This window comes from Python bivittatus, unplaced genomic scaffold (genome assembly GCF_059951505.1).
Source record: "Python bivittatus isolate LINGU-HERP-01145 unplaced genomic scaffold, Pbiv_v1 ctg000610_np1212, whole genome shotgun sequence".
Taxonomy (NCBI): Eukaryota; Metazoa; Chordata; class Lepidosauria; order Squamata; family Pythonidae; genus Python; species Python bivittatus.
In genome coordinates this window covers 19,026,380-19,048,816 of record NW_028277088.1, presented here as the reverse complement: position 1 = coordinate 19,048,816, position 22,437 = coordinate 19,026,380, and the positions used below count along the sequence as shown (strand labels likewise).

The 22,437-nt window shown below is 38.4% G+C and overlaps 1 protein-coding gene across 3 annotated transcripts in view; it reads left to right on the top strand.

Annotated features, from left to right (window-relative positions):
• The window catches only part of PLXDC2 (plexin domain containing 2), a 227,599-nt gene that overhangs the window by 88,221 nt on the left and 116,941 nt on the right, over positions 1 to 22,437 (top strand). For all 3 annotated transcript variants that reach the window (XM_088150418.1, XM_088150415.1, XM_088150414.1), the window contains exon 2: positions 22,111 to 22,322. In XM_088150418.1, the coding sequence (XP_088006544.1) occupies positions 22,111 to 22,322 (212 nt within the window). The remainder of the gene's footprint in view (positions 1 to 22,110; positions 22,323 to 22,437) is intronic.

Sequence of the window (22,437 nt, the reverse complement as noted above, 5' to 3'; positions counted from 1 at the left end):
ATAGAGTCAACTCACGGCAGTGAACATACCTAATACTCCTGCCTCCTATTTTTCCCCACAACAACAACCTTGTGGGGTGGGATGGGCTTCAGGTAATTTGTGCCAAACCAAAAAAAACACCCGTGTACACACACACACACACACACACACCCCTACTAAACAGTTGAATCAAATTTGACTGAGGTGTTCTGACATTATTTAATGTCCTGATAATGAGAAAAAGTAATACCCTATTCAGGCTTTTATTATTCAGTACTTGGGGTAAAGTAATTCATTTTTCAATATAAGTGGATGGTTGCTTGCACCATTTCTTACCTATACTTTAATTATAATGATGGGACTATCTGACTCTCTAATTTGCTTTGAAACATTGACTGTGGTTTTGCTTTGTCTTAAGTTCAAAAGATCCCAAGTTATCTACTCAAGTGCTATATCATTCAGTTATATTATTCTGATTCTTCCAAACTGAATAATGCCATGTTTCCCCAATTCAAATTTAATTTTGTCTTCAGCCTGAAAAATTTTTTTTATCACTAGTGTTTAATTTTTACTCTGTACTCTGTTCCAGATGTTTCATTAAAGGGAGAAAATCTATTTTTCAATTTTTCAGGAAAATAAGTTGAAGGATCTAACACAGTATCATTGTCAATACTATACACATCCAAATCATTTGCACACCCATTGTCTTTGTATGCAGTTAATTATCAAAGTAAAGTGAAATCAGTCTAGGCAATTGCAAATTAAAATAATCATTCATTTAAACTGAGCAAACCAAGATCATGGTTAAATTGTTTAGTGCTTGATAAATGCAAGAGAGCCATAAGATCCATCCATCCATCCATCCATCCATCCATCCATCTCTCTCTCTCTTTTTCTCTCTGACACTTGTATCCCACTGAATATGCTAAAGACTCCTGGTGTTTTAAACTAATAATAAAAACATCCATGGTAGGTAAAACTTACATTTGAACATAATCCAACAATTTTGGAGCCATTACACATAAGTCTCTGTTGCTTGTACTGCCATGAGGCATGGTGTATAAAGCTGATCCTATGGAGTTGGTTAGAGCCTGTCTCTTGTTCTTCAAAGAGAAGTGACCCGAAAAGTTGTTGCTTCCTTGTCTTCCTCCCCCTCCTCCCTCCTCTCCCTTTAACGCAGCTGCACCGAACAAGTTGAACAGATGGAAACGCAGGAACAGTGGCAGTAGTGATGTATCAGCTGTTGTTGGAACCAGCCGGGTTATCGTATCATCCATGGAATGCCCAGTCAGCAGCTGAATGGCCTGGATTTCTCTTCTTGGCTTGGATTGAGACATTCTGAACATGCTTCAGAATGAAAAGAAAAATAGCTGGCAAATAGGCCTAACCCACATTTTCTGTTCTTGGACCAGATGTAGGCTGTTAGCCAACCTGGAATAACAGTGGATGAATCTGCAAGCAACCATTTCACTCTGCAGTTATCTCAGCAGGTACACTTGAATGATGGTCTTGGGTTGCTGCTGTAAGCAGTTCTTGGCCAGTGACAAGTGAGAGAAGAACTAGTTCCTGGAAACAAGGCTGGAAGAATCATGTATGGCAGAGGGACGTGCATGGGCTGACCCTACTGTTCTCCTAAACCAACTGGCCTCATGGCATTGTCAAGAAAAAGTACTGCAATGATCACATGGATGTGGTATATCTTTCCTTCAAAATTATGATATACGAAGCATAATTAGAATGGCTTTTCAATGAAGAAGGGAAAAAAAATCTTCAGAGGGACCAAGCTAGTACAGACATCATTTGAATATGGTGAGGGGAAAAATAGATTTTATGTCGGTCAACAACACATTAGGAAAAAAGCTCACAGTGTAGAAGGAGAGCCTTGTTAGTCTATAGTGGCAAAAAATCAGGAAGAGTCTGGTAGCACCTTTTCTGGCTGACAAGTTAGAGACATTAATTTCCTGCATTCAGTGCTAGATTTAAGAACCTTCCAAAATTCTGTGATTGTTTTGGATAGGCAACCTTAAACATTGTCCCTTAACATTAATTTTCTTCTTCTGATGAAAGTATAGGAGATTCTTTGCATGGCAGGTTGATGTCTTTATCTCCTATGTATATCGGCTTCATGTATATGAAGGGAATGCATTGAACTCCCATCTGCTAGCCAGAGGACCAGTAATCGTTTTCACTTTCTACATTTCACTTAAGAAATACTAGGAAATTCATTTGTTTCTATTGTTACTGCAAATTGTTGCAAACTGTTTTGAGGCTTATTTAGTGCAAAGGCAGGACATCAACTTTCTGAACAAATAAAACATAAATGAAGAAAGTAGGTCATGAAAACTGCAAAATGGGGTTCTGTTTCTATTTTATATTAATAAGAAACAAAAGTAAGCATAGCAAATATGATCTCATTACAGAGTTAGTACTACTTTATGTCCTTTCAAAATGAACTGCAGTATTTTTACAGCACTATCTAATATCTTCCCAGAAGTTTAGTTTGGGCTTATTCTCAGATACCTGGGTACCACCTTGCCTGATCTACCCGCAATATGCCTTCAGAATTGATTCTGATATGATTACATGTAATAATCTCATTATAAATTAACAATGGGGGTTCAGTAGATAAATACAGTGCTATGTTGTGTACCACACAGACATACATATATTAGTCTAGCTCACACTGATATTTTCCTGTAGAAATGATATACAAGAACCACTGAAGAAAAAAAGGTATTAGCATTTTTAAAGGCAATAGATAGCCTTGTTCCCATACATGATCCACACCTGTCAAACAATGTTATTGTATAGATTGTCATTATATAAGCCACACACCCACACACCTTCGAGTCAGTGTTGACTCCTGGTGACTGCTGAATCCCTACAGTTTTCTTGGCAAGATTTCAGAAGTGGTTTGCCTATGCCTCCTTCCTAGGGCTGAGAGAGAGCAACTGGCCCAAGGTCACACAATTAAGTAATACACTTCAGTGCTGCACCAAAATATCTTCTACATTTTATGTTCAACCTTTCTCTTTCAATTTCATGGAAAATAAATTGGTAGAGGGAAAGGAGAAGGCAGTTGCAGGGTGAATTGGCAGAAAGCAGTGGAGTAACACTATTACTAAAATCACCCTGAAATTTGGCAATTCCATTCATACCAAACTGTGTGTGTGTATGCGCACCTTTGAATCAGTGTTGACTCGGGGTGACTGCCTAGACCAGTCCCTGCAGTTTTCTTGGCAAGATTTCAGAAGTGGTTTGCCATTGCCTTCCTCCTAGGGCTGAGAGAGAGTGGCTAGCCCAGGGTCACCCAGCTGGCTTTCTGCCTAAGGCAGGACTAGAACTTACGGTCTCCCAGGATCTAGCCTGATGCCTTAACCACTATACTAAATCCCTCAATTTCTCCCTGAGTTATACCATTCAGAATATTTATTACTACCACAGGGATTTGCTTGCATGCAACTCAATTCTGTCACAGTATGGAGTCACATGTACAGTGTAGAGAGAGAAGTGGGTGCCTTCAAGTCAGCGTTGACTCCTGGCGACTACCTGGACTAATGCCTGCAGTTTTCTTGGCAAGATTTTTGGAAGTGGTTTGCCTTTGCCTCCTTCCTAGGGCTAAGAGAGAGTGACTGGCCCAAGGTCACCCAGCTGGCTTGGTGCCTAGGGTGGGACTAGAACTCACGGTCTCCCGGTTTCTAGCCTGGTGCCTTAACCACTACACCACACTGGCTTATACAGTAAAACCTTGGTTTGCGAACATAATTCGTTCCGAAAACATGCTTGTAATCCAAAGCACTTGTACATCAAAGTGAATTTCCCCATAAGAAATAATGGAAACTCTGATGATTCGTTCCACAACCCAAAAATATTCATATAAAAATGATTACAATACTGTAATATAATACAAAATAATAAAGAAAATACAAAATATAAAGAAAAATAAAACAAATTAACCTGCACTTACCTTTGAAAATTTCTGCCAAACACCGCAGCCTGAGACCGAGCATGGGAGACGATCACCCACAATCCCGCAGCGAGACAGAGAACCACCATTGGCTCAGTTGTGATCATGTGACATTCAGCATCATGTACTACTCGCATTGCAAGACATCGCTCGTTTATCAAGTTAAAATTTATTAGAAATGTTTGCTTGTCTTGCGGAACACTCGCAGAACAAGTTACTTGCAATCCAAGGTTTTACTGTATAAACATGAAATTCTTTGTATATATATTTCCAGAAGAATATGCCTGTTTACAACCCATTTGAGGCAATATGCAACAGAATATCTGCCTATTTACAACTCATATGAGGCAATACATTAAAACATAATGCCTTAGGTTAGGAAGTAACCCACTTAGTTTGTTCCCTAGCCCATGAAATTTGATTGCAGTTTTACAGTACATAATGGTAACTTAGTTTTCTTCAGTGCTGTATAATGATAAACCAAAGGTGGTGACATTTTAATTGCAAGTTGCCAAGGGACTGATTTTGTTTGCTTGATAATCTAATTATCATTTTTCAGCCCTTGATTATTATGTTAGATAGAGGCTAGGTAATCATGCTGTTGATTGATCAATAAATTAGGATGCCTGCTTTTATATGACTCAGATAAATGTGATACATTTGAACCTGAAGAAGCAAAAGGAAATTCTGTCTGGAATAACATTTTCTGTGGGTTCAATAACATTTTAATCATATTGCTATCTTACGGTAAATAAGGGCAAATAAGTTTAAATATTCAAAGTCTCATTGTCACTGTGTTCTCCTTTTAACATTTTTTAAAGCGACTTTCCAATCCTGAGATTCAGAAGTGATGGCTGGCCAGAACTTTGAGGATCAGTCATAAGTCCCTTCATTCAGCACCTTCATAACTTTGAACGGTCACTAAATGAATGGTTTTAAATCTTTTAAAATTAGGTTTATTGCTAATTGCACAGATAAAAATATATTAACATATTTTTCCAGTATGTATTAAATTTAGAAAATATACAGTGTTTGGCATTGAGGAAGATTGCTAATTAGAAGATAAGCTACTATAAAGAAAGAGAATTGGGTCCCTCTCTCCATTTCCTCTCATCCAATCTTTCTGACAACCATACCTTGAATATGCTTATGAGCATTGGTTCATGTTCAGTCTATTGGTATGCAGAATCTTTTCAAGAAAGGAACTAAGAACTTTATTGGAAGTTGTCTGTCTTCAGCAAGAGATAGTTGGTGAAATAAAGTAGTATATGGACTGGATTTTGTTTGGTTTTTGTTGTTGTAAAAAATACATTATTACTTGAGAAGGCTTGGAAAGAAATCAGAAATTTGAGTTACCAAAAGTAGGTATATTACCAATTACAATTTCACTGCCTAAAAGAGATGATAGTGCTGAATTTGATTGGGATCTCATTGTACAATACAATGCCGCCTGCCCCCGGTTCTGCTTTATTCTCACTTTTGTTTCTAGCTGCAGCTACAAAATAATTAATCATATTTCTTTTGCAAATCAGAGTGGAGTGTTTGTTGTTGTAGTTTTAGTTTTTGTTTTGTCTTTGACTAGCAGATTTCTTTGCTCCATCACAAGCTACTTTCCAGTCCTGACATTCAGAAGTGATTTCAGATAGGGCATGGCTGGCCAAAAGAATACTGTCTGAGTTATACTTTGATATCGTGGAACACACTGTATGGTCCTGTGGATCTCTGCCAAGATTCTGTAGCCTGTGAGATTATCATTCTTTCCAGAGTTGTGATTCCATCTCCTTCCCATGAGTAATTTACAGTATTTTACAAATGGTATATTTGTGTGTATGCATGTATGCAGGTATTAAATGTCTCTGTGAATATTCATACATTTATCCAGTCATTTGGTATTTTACTATTAATATATATTGTAATTTTTTGTTATCTATCAGGGTCCAGATGGCATTCTCCCAGACCTTGGGCTAAGGAGTGTGAAGGACAAATAATATTCTGTCCTTGTGTATATGATTCTGAACCACATAAAGGTAGTCCTCAAGTTATGACCATTCATTCAGTGACCATTCAAAGTTATGAAGGTGCTGAATGAAGGGACTTATGACTGATCCTCAAAGTTCTGGCCATTGCAGTGCCCCTGCAGTCATGTGAACAAAATTCGGATGCCTGGCAACTAGCTTACACTTACAACCAGTTGTAGCATCCCATAGTCACATGATAACTATTTGAAACCTTCCCACAAGCAAAGTCAATGGGAAGCCAGCAAGGAAGGTCACAAGTCACTGAGGTAAGTCTCCCCACTCCCAGCCTTTCTTTGCTTGCATGCACCACACTCTTTTTCCCCCCTTCACTCTCACACCGCCCGTCCTCTTTCCTCAGCCTCCTTGTGCATGCACACACATACGTACACACCCTGCACCCTCTTTCCATGGCCTCCCTGTGATCATACACACGCATGCACATACCCCATGCTCTCTTTCCATGGCCTCCCTGCGATCCTTAACCTCATTAAAACTAAAATATGGACTGTTTTTAGTTATGCTTTTCTTTTTCTTAGTAGGCAAGGCTATATAGAATGGATTATTTATTGTAATAAGAATTTTCATCCTTTACCTGCACCCCCAAGATGTGGAAAAATTGAATAGTCCTACTTTTTCTCACTTCATATTCATTTAGGTCAAATATGCTTGATAGACCATTTTTCTCCATAGGATTAAAAAGGAAAAAAAATTCTGTATGTTGAAGTGAAGCTATTTAAACAGATGTTTCAAACTGCTGTGGGGTATCATTTAATCAGCATATAATAATATAGTATATTGCATGTGGAAGCCTGCCCTTAAATACAGTCAGTCTGGAACACAACTGTGACAATGCTATTTCTATGTTGTTAATTTTTGAATGGCAGGAAGTGGTGGATCTTCTGGTTGACCACCAATGGAAAGAGAGTGAGTGGACATTAGCACTCTGGTCAGACCAAATGTTATTGGCAGCGTACATGGTCTTGGAAGTGGCCTGTGGTTTTTGGAGCCGTACACCATCTAAAAAGAGAAGTGTAGCTAAAAGACATGGTTAGAAGACTCATATAAAAGAAAAATAGGAGTTTTGAGCAAAATGATCCAAAACTAAATATTTCTCAGTCTTTTCATGCAGTTGTACAGAACATGTTACTATGCCATAGCTCTCCATGTCTAATAAAAGCCATTCAATCAGTTAGTCAATCTTTATTTCATCCATAGTCCAGTATAAAATATATAACATTTATAACCATTCTAGGAATAAGAATTTACGGGACAGAATAACATATTAATAATATAATTATTGGGATTAGTAACAGATTGGTAAAACTTTATAGCACTGTATAGTTAGATAAATACAATAGTTGTACTTATTATTAAAATTATAAAGACTAAAAAGTGATAAACAATAAAACAGAAGCATAAAATAGATTAAATAAAATAAAAATAGACTAAACATAGTCAGTATATTAAAAAAAAGCCTAGACTATATTGTGATCTTTTCATAGATTTCATGATATTAGGAATTCACTAGTATGATTAGCAAGCTACATGAAATTACAAGAATTAGAATTCTAAGGTATAAAACAACAGATTAATATCAGTGTTATAGGGGTATCAGCTCTTCAAAGTCAATAGGGTCATGAAACAGAATCAACAGCCATATTAGGAATGTTCTCTGTTGTTGTAGGGTAGAATAACAGACTCTGGAAAGCCTGTCAGAGATTCTACCATATTTTATACCAGACAAAATCAAGGTGGGGTTATTTTGAGTTTCTTTGTCATGTTTTCCTATTTTCAGGACTGAGTATTTTTTCTCCTCCCATAATCATTCATTGCTCCCTTTCCCCTTCCCAAGGCCAGATCTATATTCTTACAAAGGGTTACTAACACAGAACTGTAAAACGTTGACACTAAGATCTAGCTATAAGAACAGTACTTACTTTTGATATTAAGCTGATAAAGATTGTGATATGATTACACAATGTACACAATAAACACAGTAAAATTAATAAAACAAATCAAAAGTCTGCAAATTAACAATCAGGACCTTAAAGTATAATAAACCAAGAATTTACATTATTGACATTAACTGTAGATTAAGCACTGGTTAAGGTTATCAGAGAACATGTAAGCATAGCATTTTTCCATTTCACCTTTGCCTTGCCTTCCCAGTCTAGTATAAATGCTGGGATGGACTCTATAGCTTAGGACAGTGTTTCTCACCCTTAGCCACTTTAAGATGTGTAGACTTCAGTTCCCAGAATTCTCCAGCCAGCAGGCTGGATGGAGAATTCTGGGAGTTGAAGTCCACACATCTTAAAGATACCAAGGTTGAGAAACATTGGCTTAAGGTATCCTGAAATCCTGGCTTGGATCAGGGAATTAAACTTCTGAGCCCACAAAATTATTTTTCTTTCAGATATGGAAGCCACAAACCTTAATATAAAACATATATTTTAAATAATAATATTAACAACAATGGAGCCATATAGAAACACTAATACTATATACCTAATTTAGAAACAGAAATAAAACAGTAGTACTAATGGAAATATTGTATTCAGTTTAGTACACTGGATGTTAACTTTCTAGTTAAAAATGATTCACAGAAGTTAGTGTATACTAGAGATGGACTGACTCTTTGTTGACTTGGAAGACGTGCTCTTTCTCATTTGAATCAAAATGCTGCCTTGCCCAGAATACTGTACCCATAATCTAGAGCCCATTATCTGTCATCTCAATATAATAAAACTGCCTGACTTGGTAAGTGTGATTACCAAACTTATTCTTTGTTTAGCGGTTAGATACAGTACAATAAGCCCAACCATATTTCCACAGCACTCGACAAATCAGATTAGTCCAGAATCTGTTCTTTACCACAAGATGTCAGAAGTTTGCTTCCAAACCTGATGGTGGCTTTAGTGGTTGAAGATGGGCTGTCAGCCAGTCTGTGGTCTGAAGCTATGGCAAAGAAAGAGAAGGAGAAGAAGAGAAGAGAAAAACTAAGGAAAAAGATTACCAGGCTGTTGTACATTTTCCTTGTCTTTAAAGTTGGCTGATAATTTACCTTTCCTGAAGCTGGAGGACGCAAAGGAAGAAGTCTATTGATTGTGTTTTTATTCTGGTTAAGAAGGAAATCCCTATCAGTTCAGCATAGCTATATGCTTGTCTAAAGTGCAAACTTTGGTGGAAAAAATTAGGAACAACAACAACAAAAAAAACCCTTAGGATAAGTTTATCCCCCTTCCAGTGAAGCAGACCACTTCCCAACCAATATGTTTTTCCTGTGAATTACTATGTATGGTGCATAATAATAGCTCATTTATTTTGACCATGACAAATAGAGGACAAAATGTTTGGGTTCTGAAGCTTTGCCATCTCATTATTTAAGAATTTCATGTTTAACTCTAAACAGTAACTGTAGATATTTCTTCCTCTTTAAGAATGTTGGAGAAAATATATAGGATATTGTTAGCAGGAAAGTTTCTTGCATTCCATATGGACTATTTATCTATCTGCAGATATTTTCCCCTTTATTAAACAGGCTGCAATGCACATGTATGTAAAAGGCTTCAGCTTCTGATTCTCTGTCTCTCTCCATTGTTTTGTGATAACCTTTAGAACCTGGAGAAACCCAGGCTAAGTTCCCAGCAGGAAAAGAATGGGCATGCCTGCTTTATATGGAGCTCTATTAAATATTAATGCTTGATCTTGCAGAAGAATTTATAATCCAGCAGTTGACTGGAAAAATCCATCTTAGTATATGTCTAATGGGTTTAAATAAGGTTGAGTTGGCATTCTCCAGAAAATCAAGAGCAGAGTAGAATTTGCATTTAAATGGAAGATTAGAGGGTTCCACTTTTCCTTAAATAGTAAATTATCCTGAAAAGGTAAGCCTGGTAAATGGTCAGCTGATATTATCCTGTACATTACATGTGTGATATTGGTTTACTCTCTGCTTTTGTTTTATATGGAATTTAGAATTTCTTATTTTACCTTTCTGGGGCCCTCCATGAAGGAGGTCATAATTTATTTTACACAGTCTAGTTGGGACATTTTTCCTTCTGCTGTCCTGACTCTCAGAGTGTAATGTCATATCACATACAATCATTCTGAGAAGTATGTTTAGTCTGTTTCTCAATCCACATAGAAAAAGCTGACCTTCATAGCTCTTCCATATGGCTTCCATTTTTAAAAAATAAGTGACAGCCCTCTAGACATCTTGAAAGAATTGTGAATACCACTCTTTAAAAAATTAGTCAAGATTTCTTTTAAAAAGCACATATTTATTGTACAAATGCAATGAAACAGACTTTAAAAATGCAAAATTGTCTTAGACTGAATTTGAATTTATCTGTTCAAATTTGTTACTTCCAATTATGATGAAAAAATCTGCCCTGTGATCTTCCTTTCTTTTCAGAGAAAATCAGAAGTGTGAAAAAGTGTGCCCTGTGGAATCTCAGAAATGGGGGGAATGAAAATTAGAACTAGAAAACGTTATGCAACATAAACAAAGCATTCGTTATTTCCATAACAAATAATAGTACCTTGGCTCACTATTCCTATGCTGCATTTTGTTACCTTGGTTAGAACATAATTGTATGGGACAGTGGCTTATGCACAGACCTGAGTTATTCACATAAGTAAAACAAATTCTGTTTGGATGATTGGGAACTGTTCTGTGGTGTCTGTACTTCAGTGTACCAGACATCCTTGGATGGATGGATATTCTCCATTTTCTGAAGCCCTCCACATATTTTTCCTATCTATTTCAGACAAGTGGAGAAACTGTAGAGCAGATCTAAGAACATAACCACATAGAGGAACTTTCAGTCACAATTGTTGGATGAAACAATTAACATTGCACACTACGCCTGCTCCTCTTGGGCTTTTCAGTTCTTTAACTTATACAGTCAGGTCCAGAAATATTGGGACATCGACACAATTCTAACATCTTTGGCTCTATACACCACCACAATGGATTTGGAATGAAACAAACACAATGTGCTTTAACTGCAGACTGTCAGCTTTAATTTGAGGGTATGTACATCCAACTCAGGTGAACGGTGTAGGAAGTACAACAGTTTGCATATGTGCCTCCCACTTGTTAAGGGACCAAAAGTAATGGGACAGAATAATAATCATACATCAAACTTTCCCTTTTTAATACTTGGTTGCAAATTCGTTGCAGTCAATCACAGCCTGAAGTCCGGAATGCATAGACATCACCAGACGCTGGGTTTCATTCCTGGTGATGCTCTGCCAGGCCTCTACTGCAACTGTCTTCAGTTCCTGCTTGTTCTTGGGGCATTTTCCCTTCAGTTTTGTCTTCAGCAAGTGAAATGCATGCTCAATGGGATTCAGGTCAGGTGATTGACTTGGCCATTGCATAACATTCCACTTCTGTCCCTTCAAAAACTCTTTGGTTGCTTTTGCAGTATGCTTTGGGTCATTGTCCATCTGTACTGTGAAGCGCCATCCAATGAGTTCTGCAGCATTTGGCTGAATGTGAGCAGATAATATTGCCCGAAACACTGCAGAATTCATCCTGCTGCTTTTGTCAGCAGTCACATCATCAATAAATACAAGAGAACCAGTTCCATTGGCAGCCATACATGCCCACGCCATGACACTACCACCACCATGCTTCACTGATGAGGTGGTATGCTTAGGATCATGAGCAGTTCCTTTCCTTCTCCATACTCTTCTCTTCCCATCACTCTGGTACAAGTTGATCTTGGTCTCATCTGTCCATAGGATGTTGTTCCAGAACTGTGAAGGCTTTTTTAGATGTCGTTTGGCAAACTCTAATCTGGCCTTCCTGTTTTTGAGGCTCACCAATGGTTTACATCTTGTGGTGAACCCTCTGTATTCACTCTGGTGAAGTCTTCTTTTGATTGTTGACTTTGACACACATACACCTACCTCCTGGAGAGTGTTCTTGATCTGGCCAACTGTTGTGAAGGGTGTTTTCTTCACCAGGAAACGAATTCTTCGGTCATCCACCACAGTTGTTTTCCGTTATCTCCCGGGTCTTTTGGTGTTGCTGAGCTCACCGGTGCGTTCCTTCTTTTTGAGAATGTTCCAAACAGTTGTTTTGGCCACGCCTAATGTTCTTGCTATCTCTCTGATGGGTTTGTTTTGTTTCTTCAGCCTAATGATGGCTTGCTTCACTGATAGTGACAGCTCTTTGGATCTCATCTTGAGAGTTGACAGCAACAGATTCCAAATGCAAATAGCACACTTGAAATGAACTATGGGCCTTTTATCTGCACATTGTAATTGGGGTACTGAGGGGATATCACACACCTGGCCATGGAACAGCTGAGAAGCCAATTGTCCCATTACTTTTGGTCCCTTAACAAGTAGGAGGCACATATGCAAACTGTTGTAATTCCTACACCGTTCACCTGAGTTGGATGTACATACCCTCAAATTAAAGCTGACAGTCTGCAGTTAACGCACATTGTGTTTGTTTCATTCCAAATCCATTGTGGTGGTGTATAGAGCCAAAGATGTTAGAATTGTGTCAATGTCCCAATATTTCTGGACCTGACTGTATGCCTGATGCAATAGAACTCTTGTCATAATGTATCTGAATAGGGCGATTCAGAGTTTATGGAATACTGTGATCAAAACATAGACCATATGTGACTCTCAAACCACTTTTTTTCTAGTCTCCAGATCCCACTCTGACATCACCACTGAAATATTAGCTATCACAGTAAATAATTGTTTAAACCTTAAAACAGATCTATAACACTGAACATGTTTTAAAAATCAGCCTCTTTGTGAAGCTAAAACAAGAATAAATCTCAGGCCCACCTATTTTACATGATATGGTCCTCCCCACTTCATTTTACATGATCACTTCACCACTGCAGTCCTAAAGACCAAAATACAAAATAACAACAACAGCCTCTGGTCTGTGAAGGTTTGCTTGCCTCTGGCATAAACTATATCTTTGTTTTCAGACTCAGTGTCTTTGGAATGTCCTCTCTGTTCTGTTGAGGGGGCTGACTTCCTTCTTGGCTTTTAAAAAAGACTTCAAAACACTTCTTTCTCAACAGGCTTTTGATTGTTGAAGTTGTTCTTGTTTTACAGTAATATTTTCGGTTTTAAATCTGGATTTTATTGAAAGCTCCCGAGGCTTCAGCAGTTTGCAGAACAAAATAAAATAAGTGTTTGCCTCTCATCAGGAATGAGAGATGAATTTAGGAATGCAAAAACAGGAACATTAAGTTTGGATCGATCCTAACGTTCAGTCATTTTTTTCTGTTACGTCCTTTAGCAATATATTTGGGGGGTTTTCTTGTTTTCCCCCAAAACAGCTGTTTATTTTTCCCTGCCAGATAAAAATAGCTCAAGAACCTCCAAGGGGAAAAAACAAAACAAATGCTATCCATCCATGTTGCTGTTATTATTTGAAAATGAGTTTTGTAAAGTTAAAAATTGTGTGTCTGCTTTTTTGAACCATTATATTGCATTCATCTGAAATAAAGAGGACTCTGAATTTAAGACAAGATTCCTTAACAGGAAGAGTAGGCAGAAAAAATTATAAACATAAAAGTACATACTTCTCTGCCTTACAAACCTGGAATTGCCCATTCCAAATAAATCAGTACTGAAGATTATTTTCCTCCTAAGTAAATGTGTGCTTGTGATGTGTCTGGGTGTGGGTGGGTGTGTTTGTGTGTGTATGCCAAAAGCCATACTCTAAAAAAGGTCAGTACAAAAGAATAATATTATTAAAGTAAAAAGTACTGATTAAAATTAATTACTTGTAAATTAAGGTATTTTATTATTTATAAAATTAATTTAAGCCTGTGTGCCTATACCAAAGACACAAACCACTCACACTAGCACACCCACACAGATTTTTTCCTTTCTTCTAACAGAAAGAGCAAAGAGAGAAAGGAAGACCTTGGATGAGTATTGGGCAAAAAAAAGGGGGAGGTATCTATCCTGGGATTGGAAGGAAAGAGGAGACATCTGTTTATGAAAAAAGGACGATAATTTACTAGTTAAATAGTTCTTCCCATGCAGTGGCTGATTTCCAGGCTAATCTGAAGAGCATCTACTCTTTAGAGCAGCAGCAATGTCTGTATCTGTTTGCATCTCCTGCCTAGTCCTTTGTTTTCAGCAGTTTCTTTTATTCTGATCCGGGAAGGTCGGGAGATCAGTTCACAGGTATCATGGGGGAGGAATTGCTTTTCTGTCTGATAAAGAGGTAGCTGGTTCCTGCATCTTGCTAGTTTTCTTGCACTCCGTTGTGCAACCAGGTACTACTTACACAGGGCAATAGAATTCTGCCCCCAAGCAAGACAGGAGACACTCATCTCCCAAAATACTGAGAGTTAGAATATCCTTGATACTAGAAGTAGCATATTGCCATAATCCCTAGTAGCCATTAATGGTGTCATCTTCCATGCCTTTGCTAATAAAGCCATACTAACCAGTGGTCTTTTCTTCATCTCACTGTGGCAGTGAATTCCAGACTTCAAGTATGTATTGGGTACATCTTTTTGTATGACTTGAAATTCTTCCAACTTTAGCTAGGTACCAACAGATGTTCATCAACTGTCAACCCCATCCAATATAACTGTATGTACTCTGCATGGGGTAACTCTTGTCCTTGGTCCAGCAGCTGCAGCTGGTGCAAAATTCAGTGCTCAGTGGCTGAATAGGCCACCTGTCCATGTACTTTTTTTTTTCATTTTGCTGAAATAACTATACTGGTTGTCACCGGTAGCTACTAATCAGGTTCAGAGTTAGCTTGTGACACATAAGGCCTTAAATGATGTGGGACCAGGACACCTGATGGACCACCTTCCCTGTTAAAAGTCCTGATCAGTCTTTAAGATCATTAGAGAAGATTGTTCTACATGTACCAAAGTCCTGCAGAGCATCATCTTGCACACGGGCCTTCTTTGTGGGCATTTGCAACTGTATTGCTGTGTCCCCTTGTGGGTGGCTCATCTTATTACTTCTTGTGGGCTCCTGTTGACCATGACTAAGATTGTAATAACAGGGACGCGGTGGCGCAGCGGCTTAATGACGCTGAAAATTGCCGGCCAGAAATGGTCGACGCTTCAGCGGTTCAAGTCCAGCCTTCGCGTTAAACAGGGTGAGCTCCTGTTTCCTCCCCAGTTCCTGTCAACCCAACAGTTCGAAAACTTACGTGAGTAGATAAATGGGGACTCTCACTCCGGTGGGAGGAAAAATGCTGGCGGCGCCTTGCAAAAAGGAGTTGGGAGCAGTTGCCGGTAAGCGCGAAAAACCGTGCGCGCCCGAAAAGGGCGCGAAGCAACGGAAACCCCACCTCCTGCGCTCGCCAGCTGGGCTCTGCCCTAGGAAGGAGGCTCTGGCAAACCACTTCCGAAAAACAGTTGCCTTGAAAACTGCAAGGACTCGTCCAAGCAGTCACTGCAGGGTCAGCAATGACTGAGCGCAGACAAAAAAAAAAAAAAAAGATTGTAATATCTCTTCACCTAGGCCAGTCAAAAATTGTCAAAAATTCAGAAAATGCCTAACTTGACTCTGCTGTCACCCCCCACCCCCAAACACAAGAGAAACAATTCTTTACATATGCATTTATTTTTATAAAATACAGTGTAATCATGTGTGGTACTATGTATTATATAAAGAAACATCAAATAATTACAAAAATGAAATATGAGTAAAACAAACTCAGTTTTTTTGGTAACTCAAACAGGGAGAATAGTTGTCAGGTGTTGGTGAATGCTGGCGTGTCACCCAAAATGTGTCATCTTTGACATGCATGCTGTAGGATTGCCATCACTGACCTAGGCCTTCCCTTTCAGAAACTTGAATAGTTGTTTTTCTTCCCTCCTTTCTTTAATAAATATATTTGATACTGTTTTGATTTAACATTTCTATTATTGTATTTTAGTAATGTGTTTAGGAACCATTTGAATTGTGATTGTATGAGATGTGGCAAAGATGACTAGTACACAAATAAAAATTCAGTAACCACAGCAAAAAAGCTAGAATAGCAGTAGCCCTTTTGAAAAATGTGACAGACTAGTTATGATGGGGTCTTGGATTCAGTAGGGTTGGAATAGTTTCAGTCTGTAAGTTCCCTGTTGTGCACTAGTGTTCAACACAGTAGCTCCCGATACATTTAAAACTCTTCATTGCTAGTCAGATTACTCTCTCATTCAAGCCAGTATGTGGGATCCTGAGAGCTTTTCCTTTTGTTATTTTGGGAAATAATATTGACTTAGAAAATAGAAAATTGCTACAAAAACTTTACATACCTGGTGCTACAACAAAAACAACATTTCTGACATTGAAAGCATCCACGGAAGCTATTAGAAGTAGAACATGCTTCCCAGACAATTGTGTAATATGCTTTGACACAGGAAACCAGTGGCTCTCTGGAAGCTATCAGGCAAAACAAGACCAAGCAAAGATTTCTACAGAAAGTTGTAGCTGCTTAAGCACAGTCCTACAAATTCTAGTATTATGCTTTAGCTGCTCCTGTGGTGTTGTTTTTAAGAAGGAAGAAAGCATTTTAATGGCTAAAATTGCCAAGTTTCTATGAATAAATTGAAACTCTCTGTATACTTCCAACAGCTTTATCTGTATCTCTGCAGCCATCATATTTTCCATGATAGCCAAACTTTCATTTAAAAAGCAGCCCTTATAGAGTCAGAATTTAAGCCAAGTCCCCAGTTGAAAAGTAATGGAGGTTATTTAATTTATTTGTCTTGTCTCCTCCCCTATAAAGGCAGCTTTGGAAAATTTGCCAAGGAAAAAATATATAGTACAACTTTTATTTTATTTTATTTTATTTTATTTTATTTTATTTTATTTTATTTTTTGTGCCTTCGAGTCAGTGTTGACTCCTGGTGATTGCCCAGCCAGTTCCTGCATTTTTCTTGGCAAGGTTTTCAGAAGTGGTTTGCCCTTGCCTGCTTCCTAGGGCTGAGTGAGAGTGGCTGGCCCAAGGTCACCCTACTGGCTTTATGCCTAAGGCAGGACTAGAACTCACAGTCTCCCAGTTTCTAACCCGGCGCCTTAACCTCTACACCAAACTGGCTCTCACAACCAATTAAAAAGTATAAATTAATGTAAAATTATTGAATTACACATTTAAGAACTGAAATATGTATTGTTGGGAAGAAAACAGAATAGGTGTAGACTGTGCTTAGTACCGCACAATACACATAGAGGCAATATTCTGCAGTAAAAGCAAGAATTATGTAAATATTTTTATTGATGTAAGAGTTGGAAGCTTCACCTTCTGGAGAAACGCTGTCTGTCTTATGTTCAGCTAAACATTTTCAAAGGATGATCTGTATAACCTTGCTTATCAGATTATTGGATTTCAAAAACTAAATACCGCTTTCGGCGTTCCTATCTCAACAGGAAACAGCACGTGGCTGGCCTTTTCTGGGTTGGGCCTGCGTAGTACTTAAATGGAAAGCCACCAGGGCAGTAAACTAGACGGAGAAATTGAAAAACATCCTAGAAGAAGACAAACCGTTTTCATATCGTTGCTGAGAAAAGTTTATGAATGCATCCAGGAAGCTTGATTTGGAGTAGGTTTTATCTTTTCCGCAGCGATGCTGTTTGCCCTTTATCCCTTTTGTGATTAATTCTACAGGTGTCAGAGAAAACCAGGAGAGATTATTGACTCTTGCAGGATGAGTTCCACTTGGGTAGTGGATGGTCATTCTTGACAGTAAGCACCCTCTCCCTGCTTTTACGGTCACTGATGGATTTCCTCAAAGGAAATCTTGGCAGTTCCCTCCTAGGTCTATGTTCTAGTGGGTAGCAAGAACACTTCTGAAAAGAAGCATGCTAATAAGCCTAAATTTTAACCAACACACACCTTCTATATTCTCTCTTTTTTCTCTGACTCACTCTTTCTCACACACAAACACACACGCACTTTACAGTACTGGAATATTCCACATTCTGTACACGGTACAGAATACTGTGTATTCCAGGTATTTTGCATAATGAAGAACTTTCTTCACATCGTGCCTACATTGGTACACCTGTTGCATTCATTCTTATATGCCGTTTTGTAACCTACATTTAAAACCTCAAGGGTTGTAACTTTCTCCTGCAGAGCAGCTGGTCCTGACCTTGATTGTTTTTCCTGCTTTTTTGAACCTTTTCAAGTTCTACAATACTTTTTTTGAGAAGGAGAAACCAGAATGCAATATTCCAAGCCTGTTTTACCATACAGCCAATTTCTATAAAATCATTATGGTTTAGATTGCATTATTTTTGCCTCCTTTTCTAAGGAAATTCAGCTTGTGAATGTGTAGTTGCACGTTCTGCAGATGCTTGACTATTCACTAGTCATTACCACGTTGAGTCCGTCCTTGTATATGTGTACATAGGACTTGTTCCAACACACAAATTCTGCCTTTACACTGAACCATCCTTGCCAATTTAGTGCCCATTGATCCATTTGTAAAAATCTTTTTGAAGTTCTTTGCTTCCCCTTTTTTGTTTTAATCACTCTAAATAATATTGTGTCATTAACTGCTCACTCTACCTCCAGATTATTCATGAACAAATTAAAAAGAGAGATCCTTGAGAGATCCCACTGTTTATGTGAGGACTGACCAATTATTCCTCCTCTCTCATCTTGGCCCCTAAATAGAGGAGAAAAAATTAGTTTTAAGCCCATCTAAATGTAAACTATACTTAGCATTATTTAATGTGTTTTTATGCCATCCAACAACAGGAGTTCTCTGGCTGATGAACAATCAATTAAAACATAGTTTAGAAATGTGGTATAAATCCAGTGCAGAGTAACAGAAAGACAATAAGAAACCAGACTCTAACAACAGGATAAGGTGAGCAGCAAGAGGTAATTTTTAAATTTTAAAATTAATATTTTTAAAAAAATTTAAAAAGCACAATAATTAATAGTAACTAAGCAGACTAGACGCAGGCTTTGGCAAGATGACTCTGGAAAACAAATTAATCATCTCTTTTCTAGTTAAAGCTTCTTTCACTTTCTCCAACCCTGTGTGTTTTCTATTTCTATTTTAGTTTTTGCGGGAAGTGATTCAGCGCAAATGCCTTTGAGGCAGAATGAGGCCTTGCCAGCAGCAATTATATTTTTTAATAGCAGTTTCTTTCTATTCACCTCAGCCCCTCTGTTAAAATATTCTTTTCAATCCTGCCTGGACTGGGTGAATTATAATACGGGCATTCTTGCTATAGTGCTTCTTATTGATCGCATTGACTGGGAAGAGCCGGGTTGGTCAACAGCAGTCAAAAGTGGTACAGAATACCTCCAACAGCCCATTCATTACTTCTGACTGGTCTCAGAATAGTAAGAAGTGGTCAGGGCTGCCACTTTGCTCATTCCCTTTCCCTTTCTCTGATGCAGTACTTCAATCTTAATTCAAATTCAACCTAAGCGGGGAATAAAATTGCCACCTAATCATTTTCTCTCTTGATTTCATGCAAACCTCTCAAGGGCAACTGCTGAAATCATTAGAGCAAAACGCAGGCTTAATTACACGTTCATTATGTACCCCCTTGTTGCTAATCTTTCTTCTTCCCAAAACAGTGCCTTGATATCTGTGCTGTACAAAACTTCATGGTGTGTTTCCACATGTGTGGTGGTGGAAGAGTTACGAACAGCTAAAGCTGCACACATTTGGCCCAGTGCTTCTAAACAGTCTACTTGGAGCATTATAATAGCACTGGCTCTGTCCACGTAAGATGCTAGGCAAGTTTTAATTAATCAGTGTATTTCCCTCATGACCAAACTATTTGTTAATGTCTTCTTAGCTGTTTCCAAAGAAATTGAATGACATTGCAGTGCTAATTGAGTGCTGGACTTGAAGATCTTCTCTATTAACTTTGTCAGGTTCTTTGTTAATTTCCCTACAAGCCTGAGGTCTTTCCAACAGGAAAGGTCATTTGCTGCATTTGCTTCGAAGAAAGGGAGCAAGGGGGATATGCAAAGTCTGTCCCTTTATTTCAGGGGGAGATCCCTCTTCCCACAAACTGTAGAGATTACTTGCACACAAAGGCAGATACACTTTTCCTGCATCAGTAGTCCAAATTATGTGCAAAGCCTTCTTGCAGTTAAATATTTTGAAATTATTGGTATGTTGTCATTTTCATGCCAAAATGGAAATATCTTTTTAAAGTATATAATGCAAATATGAATTGTTGGCTGTTGAATGCTCAGTGGATTTGCTTGTGCATTATCTTATACAGGTAGCCCCCAGTTTAAGAATGAGTTCCGTTCCCAAGGTCTGCCCTTAAGTCAAATTTGTATGTAAGCCAGAACAATATTATTGTATAATACTGTATAAATAGTATTGTGTAATGAATTCAAACCATTGTATATTTAACTCAAATCATTGTGTATTTAACTCAAATTTGGTATAGTAGGATCTGTTCTTAACTACGGGTTGTCCTTAAACCAGGCATTCTTAACCCGGGGACTACCTGTACACCCAGTTTGTAGAACTGCCAGTAACGCATCCAGGTCTTGCACCCTTATCTGCAACAACTGTTGAGTATTTCTTTTATTTCAGCTTGGCTTTGTTTTCTTTTGATTAAATATTTCTGACAGGAATTGCTCTGAAAGTTTTTTTTTTTCGTTATTAACTTTAATTTGACCTTTGTCCCAAAGTTTAATGGTAGATTGGATCTACAATGAAATGTGGTACATTTTTATTACTCCAGTCCATCCATTAGACTATCAGTCAAAATTGCATAGCTACTGAGAAAGTTCAGCCCACCTTGGGATAACTATGACCAAGTTCATTTAAGTTTGAGCCTGGAGGTGATAGTCAGGAATAACAGTGGTAAACCTGTCTTCTCCAGGAAGGCAGTGTGACCTAGGAAATGTGATACAATGTGTATGTTTGTTGGTGTACAGCATATGTATACGCACCATGGTGTTTAGTTCTGTTTGGGCTATTCACATGCTAAACAGAGAGGAACCAGGGCTTATTCCAGTGTTCCTCAACCTTGGCAACTCTAAGATGTGTGGACTTCAACTCCAGCCAGCATTATGCTCTAACTCCTTGTTGCTGGATTCCCTAGGGAAAATCTGCAGGAAAACTGTGATCATATTTAGCTAAACATGTTACATTCTCTCTGAAACCATTGCCTGTCAATTTGGGGAGATCTGGATTGGAGAAGACAAGTCTGTAGTCTACACCCCAAGTTCCTTTCCACGTGCAGATATTTTGAAATTTTGGACCATTTTTTCTTGAGGTGGGGGGCGGGGATGAGGCTAAAAATCAGAATGGATGCCTTAAGCCTTGCAGAGGTTTAATTCATTCATGGAACCCCTTGAAAACCCTGAAATTGTCCCCATCCTAAGTAGATTTGTTCCGATTTGTGGATGGTTTTACGGACAAAAAAATTCCTTAAGATTCTTCAAGGCTGCCCCTTAACCCCTTTACAGTCTTTAAAAAGAAAAAAAAAAACATTGTGAAAATTTCAACTCTCCCCATTTTGGTGATATTATAGTGTTATTGGCCATTGGTCTTTAAGGCCCCAAGGCCAAAAGGTTGGCCATTCTTGTTTTAAAGATCAGGGATTCTTCTAGAATTGTATAAGTACCTTAGAGTAAATAGCCAACATGCCATTATTCAGAGGCTTGGGTGTTGGATGTGTTGTATTGAACAGAGGGGGACTGTTGAAATCCACTAAAACAAGCTGAGTCTTTTGGAGGAATTGCAAAACGACTGCAGGAAAAGATATGTTTCAGTTAAGGAGGTGCCAGTAGCATGCCCTGCCCCTTCCAAAGCTCCACCATATATTTTCATCAGATTCTTTGGGGAGATGCGGACACATCTCCACTTCAGGTCACCTGTTCAGCTTCAGATCTGAAGTGCAGCATATTCTCACCCACTGGATATCCCCCACAGGCAGGAAAATGAAGATTGATGCTTGTGAAATGGTAAATGTGGGGGGGAGTAGGGAGGGAATGGAAAACTGGAGAGAGAAGATGAATGGAATAGCATATTCTGGAAGACACCATGAGTGGCTTCCTGAAAGCCTTAGCATAAGCATTGCCCTATTTTACTCTAGGCTCCCACTGGTAAATAAGAAAAACAAAATAACTCTGAATTCCTTTCTTTATCTTCATTAAGAATCCTATCTTATCTCTTTATCTGATAGGTGCATTTTATGAAATGATTCAGAGCTTCCCTCGAGTGGAAGAAAATGTGCAAATGGACTCCTACAGATATAGCCACAGATGGAAACGACATTCGGAGTTGCTCAAATCAGTGGACACCAACAGAGCCAGCGTAGGACAGGACTCCTCAGAACCTGGAGGTTTTACAGATCTACTTCTTGATGACACGCACGATAACACTACGCAAATTGAGGTAGAGGGCTATTCTCTTGATGTTGTTGACTTCAGGTAGTTGCACAATGAGCACTAAGATGAAACCTCATTATCAGGCCCTCACAGCTTCCTCATAAAGGAAAGCTGCTGATCAG